The sequence below is a fragment of the Hypomesus nipponensis genome, chromosome 27, assembly GCF_054491055.1.
Source record: "Hypomesus nipponensis isolate SF chromosome 27, ASM5449105v1, whole genome shotgun sequence".
In the NCBI taxonomy this organism is placed as follows: domain Eukaryota; kingdom Metazoa; phylum Chordata; class Actinopteri; order Osmeriformes; family Osmeridae; genus Hypomesus; species Hypomesus nipponensis.
Window position 1 is genome coordinate 3523129 of NC_140387.1, and position 12410 is coordinate 3535538.

At 47.1% G+C, this 12410-nt stretch overlaps 2 protein-coding genes across 3 annotated transcripts in view; one reads left to right on the forward strand and one right to left on the reverse strand.

Annotated features, from left to right (window-relative positions):
• The window catches only part of ap3b1a (adaptor related protein complex 3 subunit beta 1a), a 41808-nt gene extending 40422 nt beyond the window's left edge, over positions 1-1386 (reverse strand). Inside the window, exon 1 of the mRNA XM_084694229.1 lies at positions 1049-1386. Coding sequence (XP_084550355.1) covers positions 1049-1182 — 134 coding nt within the window. The 5' untranslated portion in view covers positions 1183-1386. The remainder of the gene's footprint in view (positions 1-1048) is intronic.
• A 632-nt stretch (positions 1387-2018) lies between these two features.
• On the forward strand, positions 2019-12390 carry LOC146220445 (secretory carrier-associated membrane protein 1-like). 2 transcript variants are annotated; one of them, XM_084694230.1, is made up of 9 exons: positions 2019-2153; positions 5286-5363; positions 5613-5720; positions 6728-6839; positions 6972-7100; positions 8387-8546; positions 8655-8756; positions 8908-9025; positions 9336-12390. In XM_084694230.1, the coding sequence occupies exons 1-9, from the start codon at positions 2097-2099 to the stop codon at positions 9483-9485; spliced, it is 1014 nt and encodes a 337-aa protein (XP_084550356.1). In that variant the 5' UTR covers positions 2019-2096; the 3' UTR covers positions 9486-12390. The 2 variants fall into 2 exon arrangements, with proteins under 2 accessions (XP_084550356.1, XP_084550357.1); XM_084694231.1 differs by lacking the exon at positions 5286-5363 and having other exon boundaries at positions 2053-2153.
• The last annotated feature ends 20 nt before the right edge of the window (positions 12391-12410 follow it).

Consider the following 12410-nt stretch of genomic DNA (forward strand, 5'->3'; position numbering starts at 1 on the left):
ACATCCGTGTTGCCATGAATTGTGCCTAGAAAGAGCAACACAAGTCTGACACCTGGTGTTGAAAGACTGTCACTGCAAGCAAATGAACTCGGTGGCGTCTACCTCTACAAGTCCGTGAGAAAGGACCAGACAGGTGAACGAATATACCTAACTCTTTTACACACCTTGCTCTGTTGAGCTGCAGCTAATGGTGTTGGATTCATAGCTACTGTGTGCCAACAATTCAATCACTGGGTTGGGACTGTCCCTGACAAATCATAGTAAAATGCAATGGTATTGTTCATCATAGTGAAGACACAGAACAGAAGTATCATTCATGCTTTGGTATTTCACTAACTAGTCCTCCGGCCTGTCCAAGAGGCGTAGAGTCTGTCAGACATAGCTTTACCCCCATAACGGTCATGTGAGAGAGCTCAGACAGAACTATTTAGGCCTAAACCGCATAGGCTGGACCAGATGTGGTATGAATACTCCAGCGTAGACAATGCGATGTGTGTTGTTCTCTTCGCCGCATGTGTTTTATACATGTGTTCTACAAAAAGACTGATAAAGACCGGTGAAATGAAATTAACCTCAAATGGATCCTCAAATGTGTGTCCTTAAGCACTTCAAATGAGGCCTCGCGTTTGGGGCGAAGAGTCGATTCCCTATAATGATTAAGTCCCTGTAAACTGACGGTACAAAAACATGATACCTCCGGGATACTTTCTCAAGAGGCTGGTTCAATTAGGGATTGAGCGCCCTCTAGTGGTATAACCAATTTAGATTACAGTGCTCCACCAGCAATATTACACCATCACCAGATTTCCTATTCATTTTCATGAAATGTGCACTGATCCAAAACCATAACAATCGGTATAGCTAAGCATTACACAGATACCCCTTATAGCTCGCTACAAATATACATGAATATGGATAGAACAGTGATGGGTTGGAACGCTGAAGTTAGCTAGTTAGCTATTAGCATAGATGGAACTGGCTAGCTGCGTATCATACATACCGTCCACAATTAAGCCACTAGGCTGCAATTAACAATGAATGTGTTTACTTTTTGAAGTCGGAACTGAAAAGTCCAAATCCAGCTCCAGGTGTAGAAGACGATGTTTCCATGCCCGCTTCCACACCAGCCTCCGCTCCTCCTTGGTCGTTGTACGACAAGTTATTCGTCGACATGCTCAACATTTGAAATGTTAAAATTTACAGAAATTAAACCGTATGGAATTATGTAATCAGTCTTCAAGTCGGAGTTGCTGTCAGCTGAATTAAAAAAAACAACAAAGCAAAGGTAGAAGCAAAATAAAACTTTGTGTTCGGTATGGGTAACTTTTCACCCCCTGTGACTGATGATGCGGTATTGGCACACTTGGCAAGTGATTTGAATATGTTCAAATCATTGTAGTGAACCGAATGGACCAAATCACTTTCCACACCTGATGTTTTCTAAGAGAGAAATGATTCACTAAGTTCTTACACTAAATCTTTAACGAGAACTGAATGAAATGAATCGGTTCATAAAAGGGATTTGGAACGTTTTTCCACGCAGTACCGGAAGTATGAGTTGGACAACTTCACGTCACATGACAGAGACACGAGAGTATAGAGCTAGAATTAATAGAACATGTTCACCGTGATTGTAAATCTGTATTTTAACTAGCTATATATTCTACGAGTTCTAACTTCTAAAACAGTACTGCTGAATGAATTCATGTTGGCATTCGTGATGTTCCAAGGCCTACTTATTTACTCTGCTAATATTAATAATAACAATAATAACATTGTTATTTAACATTACAAATAAAAAAAGAATCAGTCATATAATAGTAATGCCTCGTTGTTGTTTTTTTTTAACATTCTGATTTATTGACTGTATATTGTTTAGTTTTTTTGTATATCGCAGTTAAATTGCTTCCACCTTTACCTAGATGACTACATCATCGAGATAGGGGGCAGCCAAGCTTTACAATGAACTGAGTGAATTCAGTTCGACTCAGCCCTTCCATCTTGCCGAAATCCCTAGCAAGTTGCATAGTACTTCTCAAGTGCTGGCCTCCCGTCTACGTCGGATTCAAAATACTGGAGATCCTCCAACTACAACAATGTCCGATTTTGATAGCAACCCTTTCGCTGACCCGGAGATCAGCAATCCTTTTCAGGTAAATTGAAACGTATAGTTGTTGTAAACGTGGCATGTCATTGTTTTACAGTCTTGTCACTCAGTCGTTACAGTTGAATGTCTCCGAGTTTGCCAGGTTGATCTATGCGCTAGCTGTACGTGTAGCTAGCCTAACTGCATTACTTCCTCAGCTGTGATCACATCAATGGACCTAGCAAGGGTCATTTCGTCTTCTTCCACTCGTGAGATCAACTTGAAATGTTGAATAACTGCATATAAACACTTCATCTCGGTTGTTCTCATTTACAGCATAGTAAAATATTTAGCAAGAAAATATTTCACTGGTGGTATCCCCAGTCCAGCGTCACTCCTTTTGCGTTTTTTCCGCCCTACATTGTTGGTAAGGAGTGACTGTTCGCCCTTCCGCAGGAGGCGTGTATATTGCATTTACTTCACCGGTAGCTACAATGCAGGTCTGTAAATTAACTGCAGTGATACATAACAAATATGGTGTAGAAATAGTAAATAAGCATAACTTTAAATTGATAGACTTGTATACTAACTTGCTGTTAACAAGACTTTCTAAACAATGCAAGTCCTGGAGGATTGGAATGAATGCTGTCATCTTTTTTTGGCCTGGGCAGATTACAAATGGCATTATCCTCATGATGATAAAATAATACCTAGCTATGAAGACCTGTAGAGTTTCCGTATATCTACTTTCTGCGTATCATTTAGGAGAAAGCATTAATTTGATCCACAAATCTCCCATTTAGACTCACTTTGTTGTTGTATGTATAGTTGTTTTTTGTTTTAGACTTGCTCCTTGTCAACTCACACACACACACACACACACACACACACCCACCCACACACACACACACACACACACACACACTCTTTCATATATTCATATTTTCTAGCGCTAGTCTCCACTGTATTTATTACTACTAGGTAACAAATACATTGGATGCCTGTAGTGCTGTTGTTCTACCGTAGTCCCCAACGATGTCTCCTAAGGCTAGTATTGATTAGCCTGGCTGCCAGCCCAACTTCTCCCCGCCCACAAAAAAAATTTGGTCAGGAAGTTGGGTCTGGAGGGTCTCTATTGGGATCAACTATGTAAAACCAGGATCTGGGCGGACCAATGGAATTTACAAGGGCGGGCTTTATATGATGATGGACACATGATCAACAGTAAGTTAATCAACAACGTCACGAAAGAGCCCTTGGGTTTAATTCGTTTTCAACAGACAAGATATTACGTTACTCTGATTGGTTGTAGGTCTATCCAATTGAGCGAAGAGGCATTTGTTTTACGAGTTCGGTTGAAAGACGCCCCATAGTCACAGCCCAACGGGGAGTTTTCAGACTCATATTCTGACTAGAATTATGAGTATGACAACGTCAGGCTAAGTATTGATCAGTTTGTGTAAAAAACGTAAAACTATCCTACATTCCCACAGTAGTCAGTGCTCCATGGGAATGTATGTAACTGAACACCAGCACTGTGGTGTAGTGTTTGTGTCACTGCGCAGCAATGAGTAAATTATTCATGGAGCCCTTTTGTCCAACTGTACATTGGGATTAGCCTTGCAATGCTGTATTTCTAACACGTGTGCAGATATAGCTCTGAGGTGGAATAGACTGTGAATCCATCTTGGTAATTGTGAAGAATTGGCCCACATACTCGATCAGACCTGTCGTTTTCTCCTTACTCAGGTGGTGGTAATCCATCTTTGCGGTACGGTAGAAGTCCGAGACTGCTTCGGCAGGGGGCTTGTTGTGTTATTGTTCAGTTTCCGTTATTTTAGCCACCCCTGCTAAGCCCGAGGCATCGAGCACCCTTTCCTCCAGGCCCTCCTCAATAGTTGATGGAATCATATGGTGCTGTCATAGCGACAGGTGGTGCCTGGGCCCTCTTCCTAATTGGCTGCTCTCCCAGTTTGTCGATCATTAACCAAATGTCAGGCATATTTTACATTGTTGATGTAGCATTGCAGTGCAGTGTCCAAGTATTGAGAATAGGGTTTGCCGTGCCACCATTAATATGTAATTGGCCTTTAAGCTATTTACCATGGCCTAGATTAGTTTCCTCATGTGTTAGCGGCATAGACTAAAGAAGGAACTGTTTGTCGTCCTTGACATCTAATTTGAATAAGAGATGGATAAAGTCCTTCTAAGATTAGTCTCCATGCTGTCCAAAGTTCTGTCCTCCTGTAGTTTGAAACAATGTGTGCTCATGAGTGTGCATAATAGAGCTGTATTAAAGATTTATCAAGATATAACCTGAAATATTCATGTGAGCTGCTTCGAAACAAGTTGGCTAGTAGTCTCTCTGTTGTAGATAGGCTAGGAGCCTTCACACTGTCAGCAGTCACACTGGACTAGGGCTTGACTGGACTGCATTGGGACTGTTTGGGGATATGATAGCTGGAAACCTGGGCTACAGCCTGAAGCACATAAGAGTAGCATCTGAATGACTGCATGATTGGAAACATCTCATGGTAAGAAAACGACTTGTGTTAAACGAGGCTAACCTTTCAAAACAGGATCAAAACACAGACTAGGCTAAACCCACTGTGTGTGTTTCAGCAGATACTACAAACAAACGCTGAAACTCTCTGGGATGGGTTGTGACAGTTCAAACACTCCTATACACACACACACACACACACACCCACACACACACAATGAAGACAAACCACACCTCATTCTTTAGGAGTTTAATCTTAGTCTCGGAACCAACTTGGCTTACCCTTTCTAACGTTGGGATGCAGTTGAACAGTGGTGTTCAGATAAGGCTGGATGTATCCAGGATCAAACGGCACAAGGACTAGGTATGTTAGTAAAATAGTTGGGTACAGTAAAAGAAGACTAGTAGACTACTTTCAAAATGTAAGGCATTTGAACAGCATGCCAACAGCACATAAAGATGATCTTTTTTTTTTATTGTTTCTGTCGTTGCGCTGGTTGTTATTCACTGTTTTTCAGTCCTCTGCCTGGCTATTTATAGGGAGCCACTGATGAGAATTATTGGAATCATCCCCTCTTTGCCAGTATTCAATTATAGGCTTGAGCTCTGGATGAAAAGTGCTGCCTGGCCTTACAGCCAGGGAGAATAATTTTCAGCGAGACGGGTTATTTCTGTGTGACATCTTGTCCCTCTCAGGATCCATCGGTGACACGAGTAACACAGAATGCTCCTCCGGGATTGGAGGAGTACAACCCCTTCACAGATGGCAAACCGGTGAGAACCCAGTGACGGCAGCCTTTCCTCTCTGTCTTGTCTCCTTACACCAGTTAACCCTGTCCGCCACGGCCGCCCATCTCAGGAAGTTAGGTTGTGTGTGTGTGTGTGTGTGTCAGGTGAAGGTTTTGTGTGTGTCGTTGAGGGTGGAGTTTTTTTTTTTGGGGGGGGGAGGGGGGGTTCAGTTCAACAGCCGTGAGGATTCCACAGTGCGTCTGTGACTCTGAAACATCTGTGTTTTCCCCCCAGGGACCCGCTGGTCTGGCTCCCAAACCAGTTCCCAGCAGCAACACCCAGCCAGCCATCATGAAGCCCACCGAGGAGCCTCCAGCCTACGCCCAGACCGCCCAGACCCAGGTACCCCTGATACCCTGCCCAGACCCAGGTACCCCTGATACCCTGCCCGCCTGCCCAGACCCAGGTACCCCTGATACCCTGCCCACCTGCCCAGACCCAGGTACCCCTGATACCCTGCCCAGACCCAGGTACCCCTGATACCCTGCCCGCCTGCCCAGACCCAGGTACCCCTGCCCCCCTGCCCAGACCCAGGCACCCCTGTCGCATACCTAATCACCCTGCTGCAGACTGATACACTGACCCTACCCACCTCCATACTACACCATGCCTCCACCTCTAGAGCAGTTGAACACCCCAGACCCTCCACCCACAACCCTAAACCAGTTTCCTCTCGCTCCAAACCACAAAAGAAGAACCATACTGCACACACACGCCCAGTCTCCCTCTCTCCCCCCTGTGGTTCATGACGTCAGATCTTCTGTCTCTTTATGCGAGACAGAGACTGTCTGAATCTGCAGCCTAGACTCCACACAGTCTCCATGGAAGATATTGCCATAGAAACAGTGTTTCATGTTTCATCGGTATTATGCTCTTGCGGGGTTCGATGAATACAGCGGCCAGGTAGTCTGATCAAACCAGCAGTCTGACTCACTGCTGCGGTGTTACCGCCCATGGCAGGTAGACCATGTGAAAGCATGATGATGCGTGTGTGTGTGTGTGTGTGTGTGTGTGTGTGTGAAGCGCGGTCCTACTGAACCCCGGTGAGATCGCTGCCGTTCCATAACCTGAAGTTCTTCTCGGCTGCACGACAAGTTCAGAAGGCAATTAGCCATTTCCGAAGCGAGAATGGGAGTGTTAATTACTCTCACACGGGAAGAGACTGAGAGGGCATGACTCACCCAGGCAGCAGAGGGGAGGCGGTGGGGGAGGCTGGTGGTGGAGGGTGGAGGGTGGGTGCGCTGTTCAGGAAAAAAATGACACCCACGCTCTGACTGAACAGAGTTGAATATTAGCTCTTCCAACCTCACTCTGTTGTGTGTCGTGCGTGTGTGCGTGCGTGCGTGCAGGAGCAGGGGCGAGCGGCCGCAGAGCTGCTGAGGAGGCAGGACGAGCTGGAGAAGAAGGCGGCAGAGCTGGACCGGCGGGAGAGAGAGATGCAGTCTCTCAGCGCCTCAGGAGGTACTGGCCCCGCACCAACACCTCCCCAGCAACCCCCCCCTTCCTACCGTCACATTCAACACACACACACGCACGACAGTACCATAAGCTTACTTCTCATTCACACATTTGTTGTTTGTCGTTTTTTTGAAGGCAGGAAAAACAATTGGCCTCCTCTCCCGGAGAAGTTTCCGGTCGGCCCTTGCTTCTACCATGACATCACAGTGGACATCCCTGTGGAGTTCCAGAAGACTGTTAAGATCATGTATTACCTCTGGATGTGTGAGTGACACGGTCGTCTCTTCAACCATGTCACTTGTGTAACCTCTAGCGAGCGATTACTTTATTCATGCTTTTGTACTGGCTGCTGTCACAGCCCAACATGCATTGACGTAACACTTTTGATTCGTTTAGCAGACGCTTGTATCCAAAGCGATGAACGAATAGTGCAGATCTAACAGTTCTAGCCCCAGCGCAAAGTTCAAAAGCATTTCGGGGGTGGAAGTCAGGGAACTGCATTTACAAGCCGCGTCAAGGAGGGGTGAACCAGTCCCTCTCTCCCCCTGCTCCTGCTGAGAGCAGAGCTCTCTCTGTTTCCTCCTCTCACTCGTGTTCTCTCCTCTAACTGATACTCTCTCCTTAGCCTAACTGGTGCCAAGAGAACGTACACTACAACTAATATGCAGCCCGCCGTATCAAGGCTTCATCCATAACCGGTCTGCAGTCACTAATGTGATTCCTACTGATCTGGCCAGGGGACACGATGAAGGGAGAGAGCAGTTTTTCTTTTTTTAGGGGGGATGGGGGGGGGGGGTAGAGGAATTCCATGGGCACATGACCACATGGTGGCGGTCCTGAGGGGCCTGGTTGTGTGACTGGGTCAGCTGACGGCCTCTGGGGTTTGGTCACGCGCCACAGTTTTCCAAGAGGGGCCCCGTTCCAATACTTGATGAACGCCCCCTCCCCTTCTCTCCCTCGATCCTGGCTACTACTGTTCCGCACAGGGTGACGTAGGAGGGAACGTCCCTTCCAAGGACAGACGCGCAAGCTCTCGTGTGATGTGTGACAGCTTCCGAACAGAGTTGAATTCAATTCGGCGGAGGCACGAGGAAGGTTCCTGAAGGGCAGCCTCGACCCTCTCGTCTTCTCCCCTCCTCCTCCATCCCTCTCGCCCTTCGGTGTGGGAAGTGTTGGAGGTGTGTCAGATTCCTCGGTGTGGTGCCGAATGTTTGGCTCTGCAGCCCTCCTCGCTCCACAGCCTGTAGGCCTCATCTCTCCATCAAAACCCCAAAGTAGACCAGGGATTGTGAATTATTGAGGCGCGTGTGGCTATTTGTCCCCTCCTCCTCCTGCTCTCAGGTCCTGGCTCTGTGTTGAATTATTCAGTCTTTGCTCTTCGTCTTCATCCAACCTGGATTTCATTAGGCCGTCTTGGCAAGACACTGAACACGGCCGTGTGTTCCTCAGCGACCTTATTGCTAACCGATCCTCCGTGTACCTGTTCGTTTCCACGGTCGGCGGCTAGCAGCAAGCACCGTCTTACACCAGTGCCGTCTGTTCTCCTCCAGTCCACACGGGGACGCTGTTGGCTAACATGATTGGCTGCCTGGCCTGGTTTTGCGTGGACTCGTCGCGAGGAGTGGACTTTGGCCTGGCCATGCTGTGGTTCATGATCTTCACGCCCTGCTCGTTCGTTTGCTGGTACAGACCTCTGTACGGAGCCTTCAGGTAAACGCTCACACACACGCGCGCACACACACCTGCACACGCTCAAACATCCAGACATACTTGAATCTATGTTTTGGTCTCTTCCCTCCCTCCTTTCTATCTCTCCAGGGGAGACAGCTCCTTCAGGTTCTTTGTCTTCTTCTTCGTCTACATCTGTCAGTTCGGGGTTCACGTGCTGCAGGCCATCGGCCTCACAGGCTGGGGTGCCAGGTACGAACAGGAAGCTGCGGGGCGATACACAGGAAGTGACACGCTATACACATATGAGATATACACATGCACTGTACAGGTGTCGGTTGAACTTACTGTGTGCTCCTTCGCGTGTGATGTGTCGCGTGCTGCGCTCCGATTGGCTCCTCAGTGGCTGGATCTCGGCTCTGACTGGCCTGAACACGAGTATCCCGGTGGGCATCATCATGATCCTCATCGCTGCGCTCTTCACGGCCCTGGCGGTCATGTCCATCATCATGTTCAAAAGGGTACAGCCGGAGGGGGGGGGGGGGGTACCCTTTGCTGCATGTCTTCACTGCCTTCACTGTCACACTTCACTTATAAACTTACCAATGAAACGTATTTCCTTGTCCCTCCCTACCTCTCTATCTCTCTCTCGCTCTCGCTCTCCCTTCCCACTCCACCTCCTTCTCTCTCTCCCTCCCCCCTCCCTCTTTCCCCTTCCCTCCCTCTTCCCCCCACCCTCCCTCTGTCCCTCCCCCCTCCCTCTTTCCCCCTCCCTCCCTCTTTTCCCCCCTCCCTCCCTCTTTCCCCCCTCCCTCCCTCCCTCTTCTCCAGGTCCATGGCTTGTACCGTACCACGGATGCCAGCTTTGAGAAGGCCCAGCAGGAGTTTGCCACGGGCGTCATGGCCAACAAGACCGTCCAGACGGCCGCCGCAAATGCCGCCTCCACCGCCGCCCGCAGCTCCTTCAAGGAACCGATCTGATAGGTCCAGAAGGGTCACGTGGCCCCACCCTCCTCTCCCGCCTCCCTCCAATTCACACTCCCCTCTTCCTCGTCCTCCTAGATGTACTCGCCGTGGCAACTCGCCGGGGCGACGCTCCGTGGCGACGCTCTGCTTTCCCCCGAGGGCCCCCGACCCTGTATGAATACTCCAGAGGTGTGCTCTCTGGTCTCCCCGAGGCATCAGAGAAGCGGGCAGGCAAGCTGGAGGCCTGCCTTCCACATCATGCAGTGGGAGGGGAGGATCTCATCCACAGGAGAGGAGGTTTATTCACACAGGGTCCTGAGCTCTGCTACCTTGGTCGCCCAATGCACTCCAGTGTGATCCCCTCATCTTCTGTTCTGTGTGTGTGTGTGTCTGTTTGTGTGTGGGTGTGTGTGTGTGTGTGTGTGTCAATGTGCACGTTACGTCTCTGTGAATGTTGGTGCCTTCTGTAGGCTTGTCGGAGACAAGAGAGATAGACACAATGCAAAGCACACGTACCAAGTCCAATTCTTCTGTTCACTCTTCTTCTTTCGTTGTTTTTTGTTCTGGTTCTTTACTGTCATGAACCATCCCTTGCTTGCTAATCTAATTATTTAAAAAAATTAGCTTTGTTTGAAGTAGATGTCCTTAAACTTCCACACACCATCAACACGTTTAGATGTTGGTATTTAAGTTATGTTATTTGTTATGCTAATTCAGATTAACTGTTATTTTGATCCAGAAGCTTCTAAAGGAGCATGGGAGAGAAACATGGCCTCTGATCAAGTCTGACTTTTAGAAGGTTGTCCCCTGGTGGAGGGAGCTGGTAGTGACTACAATGAATGCTGTGCATTTCAGGACACTACCTTGAGATCTTAACACTTACATAGTCATATCTGAGGGAACCATTGTGTGTTTGACAAGTGTGCCCAATGTCTTAAATTTGCTCTCAAGTAGATGATTGTTGCTTTAAGTCTTGTTATGGATGACACTAAACAGTTATATACAAAGAGACTGATAATGGCCGCGTTTCCCAGATTCGTTAAGAGGTCCTTAACGCTCAGAGCATCTTTGGAACATTCTAAGAGCGTTCTAGAGCGCTCTTAGAACGTTCCTAAGAAGATCTTAGCGTTAAGAGCTTCTTAACGAATCTGGGAAACCCGGCCAATGTCAAGTTGCATCTTAACCTTAGTCTATCGATATACTGTACAGATCTTGCACCTTTACTACAATTAGTAGTACTAACACTGTGTGTCAGCAGGGAGTCATTCAACAGGACAGTCTCCCATGCCTTAATGTTGCTTCGTGCGAGTGGAGATAGGATCTTTTCAAAAACGGAAAACAAAACCACCTTACATTAAAAGATTGTCTACGTACTAAAGCATTGCCTTGTGATAGTATTATTTGATCAGTATTCATAGTAATTGAATAGTTAGACAGCAAGAGTCGATGTTTCTCTAAAATGTGACGCTTTCTCGGCCTGTCATGGAACAGTTGGACTGTTTCGTTACTCGAAGAAGTGGGCCTCCTCGAACCTGCATGCTTGCTAAGATAACATGCTAGCCCTCTCTGTATGCTAGCTAAGCTAACGTGCTAGACATCTCTGCGTGCTAGCTAAGCTAACATGCTAGCCATAGCTGCATTCTAGCCATGCTAACGTGCTAGCCGTTTCCTGCCTGTCCCTTCCTTGAGCAGGAGACGGATCCTCCGTTTTACTCAGGATGCTATTCGTGGCAAGCTAGATCAACCCAGCACATGGCTCCTTCACACAGTTACGCTAGCTCCAACCGTCTGGGAAATTGACGGGGAGTTGGTCAGTTGTTGTGCATTGAACCGTTGTTGTCATGTTATCAAGTATCCTATGCTGTCACTGACCTCATTTGCTGTATTTATCTTAAGATTGTTTTAAACAATGAGCTTGTCTTTCATGTTCATCCTTATGAGTTTGGCACACACATTATTTGTGTGTGTGTGTGTCTCTTGCCTCTTCAAATATGGACGTGTGTGTGCACCTGAGAATAGTGGGAAGTGTTTAGACCTCAAGTGTGTTCACAGCAGGACAGTCAACCCTCTCCCAGTGAGCCCTCTGACTAGGACTCCAGTAGGCTACTGCGAAGTGCCCTCTTTTTCATATAATGCTCAGTTTATATTAGACCAATACTAGCCTAGACCTACTTCAAGTTAAGTAGAGTCCTCTCTCGCTGTCATTTGTGCATTTCTGTGTGTGTGTGTGTGTGTGTGTGTGTGTGTGTGTGTGTGTGTGTGTGTGTGTGTGTGTGTGTGTGTGTGTGTGTGTGTGTGTGTGTGTGTGTGTGTGTGTGTGTGTGTGTGTGTGTGTATAAAGATTATATGAAGTTGTTCTTCCTTTTTCAAATCCGAATTTAAACGAGGGACACGTCCTGAAGGTTCCATTTTCAATTATATAAACATTGTGTGAAATGAGAGAAAGAATGAAGATCACAATCAAATGTGGAAGGAGTGCTTTTTGAAGGTGGACTGTGGTTTTAAGTTGTACTTTTAAAATCCATGAGCCATTTGTATGTATTATAAACACTGCGAATGAAAATTATACTTGCATCTCTTGACAATAGGTGCATTCGACTTCATGCTGCGCCGGCGGCGCCGACAGCCGCCTGCAGCCCGGCTGACTTGAAGCAGCCAATGGCATTCTCAGCTTCAAGTCAGCCGGCGCTGTCGGGGCCGCTGGCGCTGCATGAAGTCGAACACTGCAAATAAAATCATCTGAAAAGTGACGAAGTGATGTTTGTATATTTTGTAAAAATCGGTTCATGGACTGGTGAATTTCATTGTACTGTACTGATGCACTCTTGTCTCGCCTCTAGTCGCATGTTAAGTAGTTTGGGGTTTTGTATATTTATTGTATTAACACTAAATAAATTCTGAAGTACAGTTTCTTCTGAAAGCGTTTCAGTGTCGTTAGTG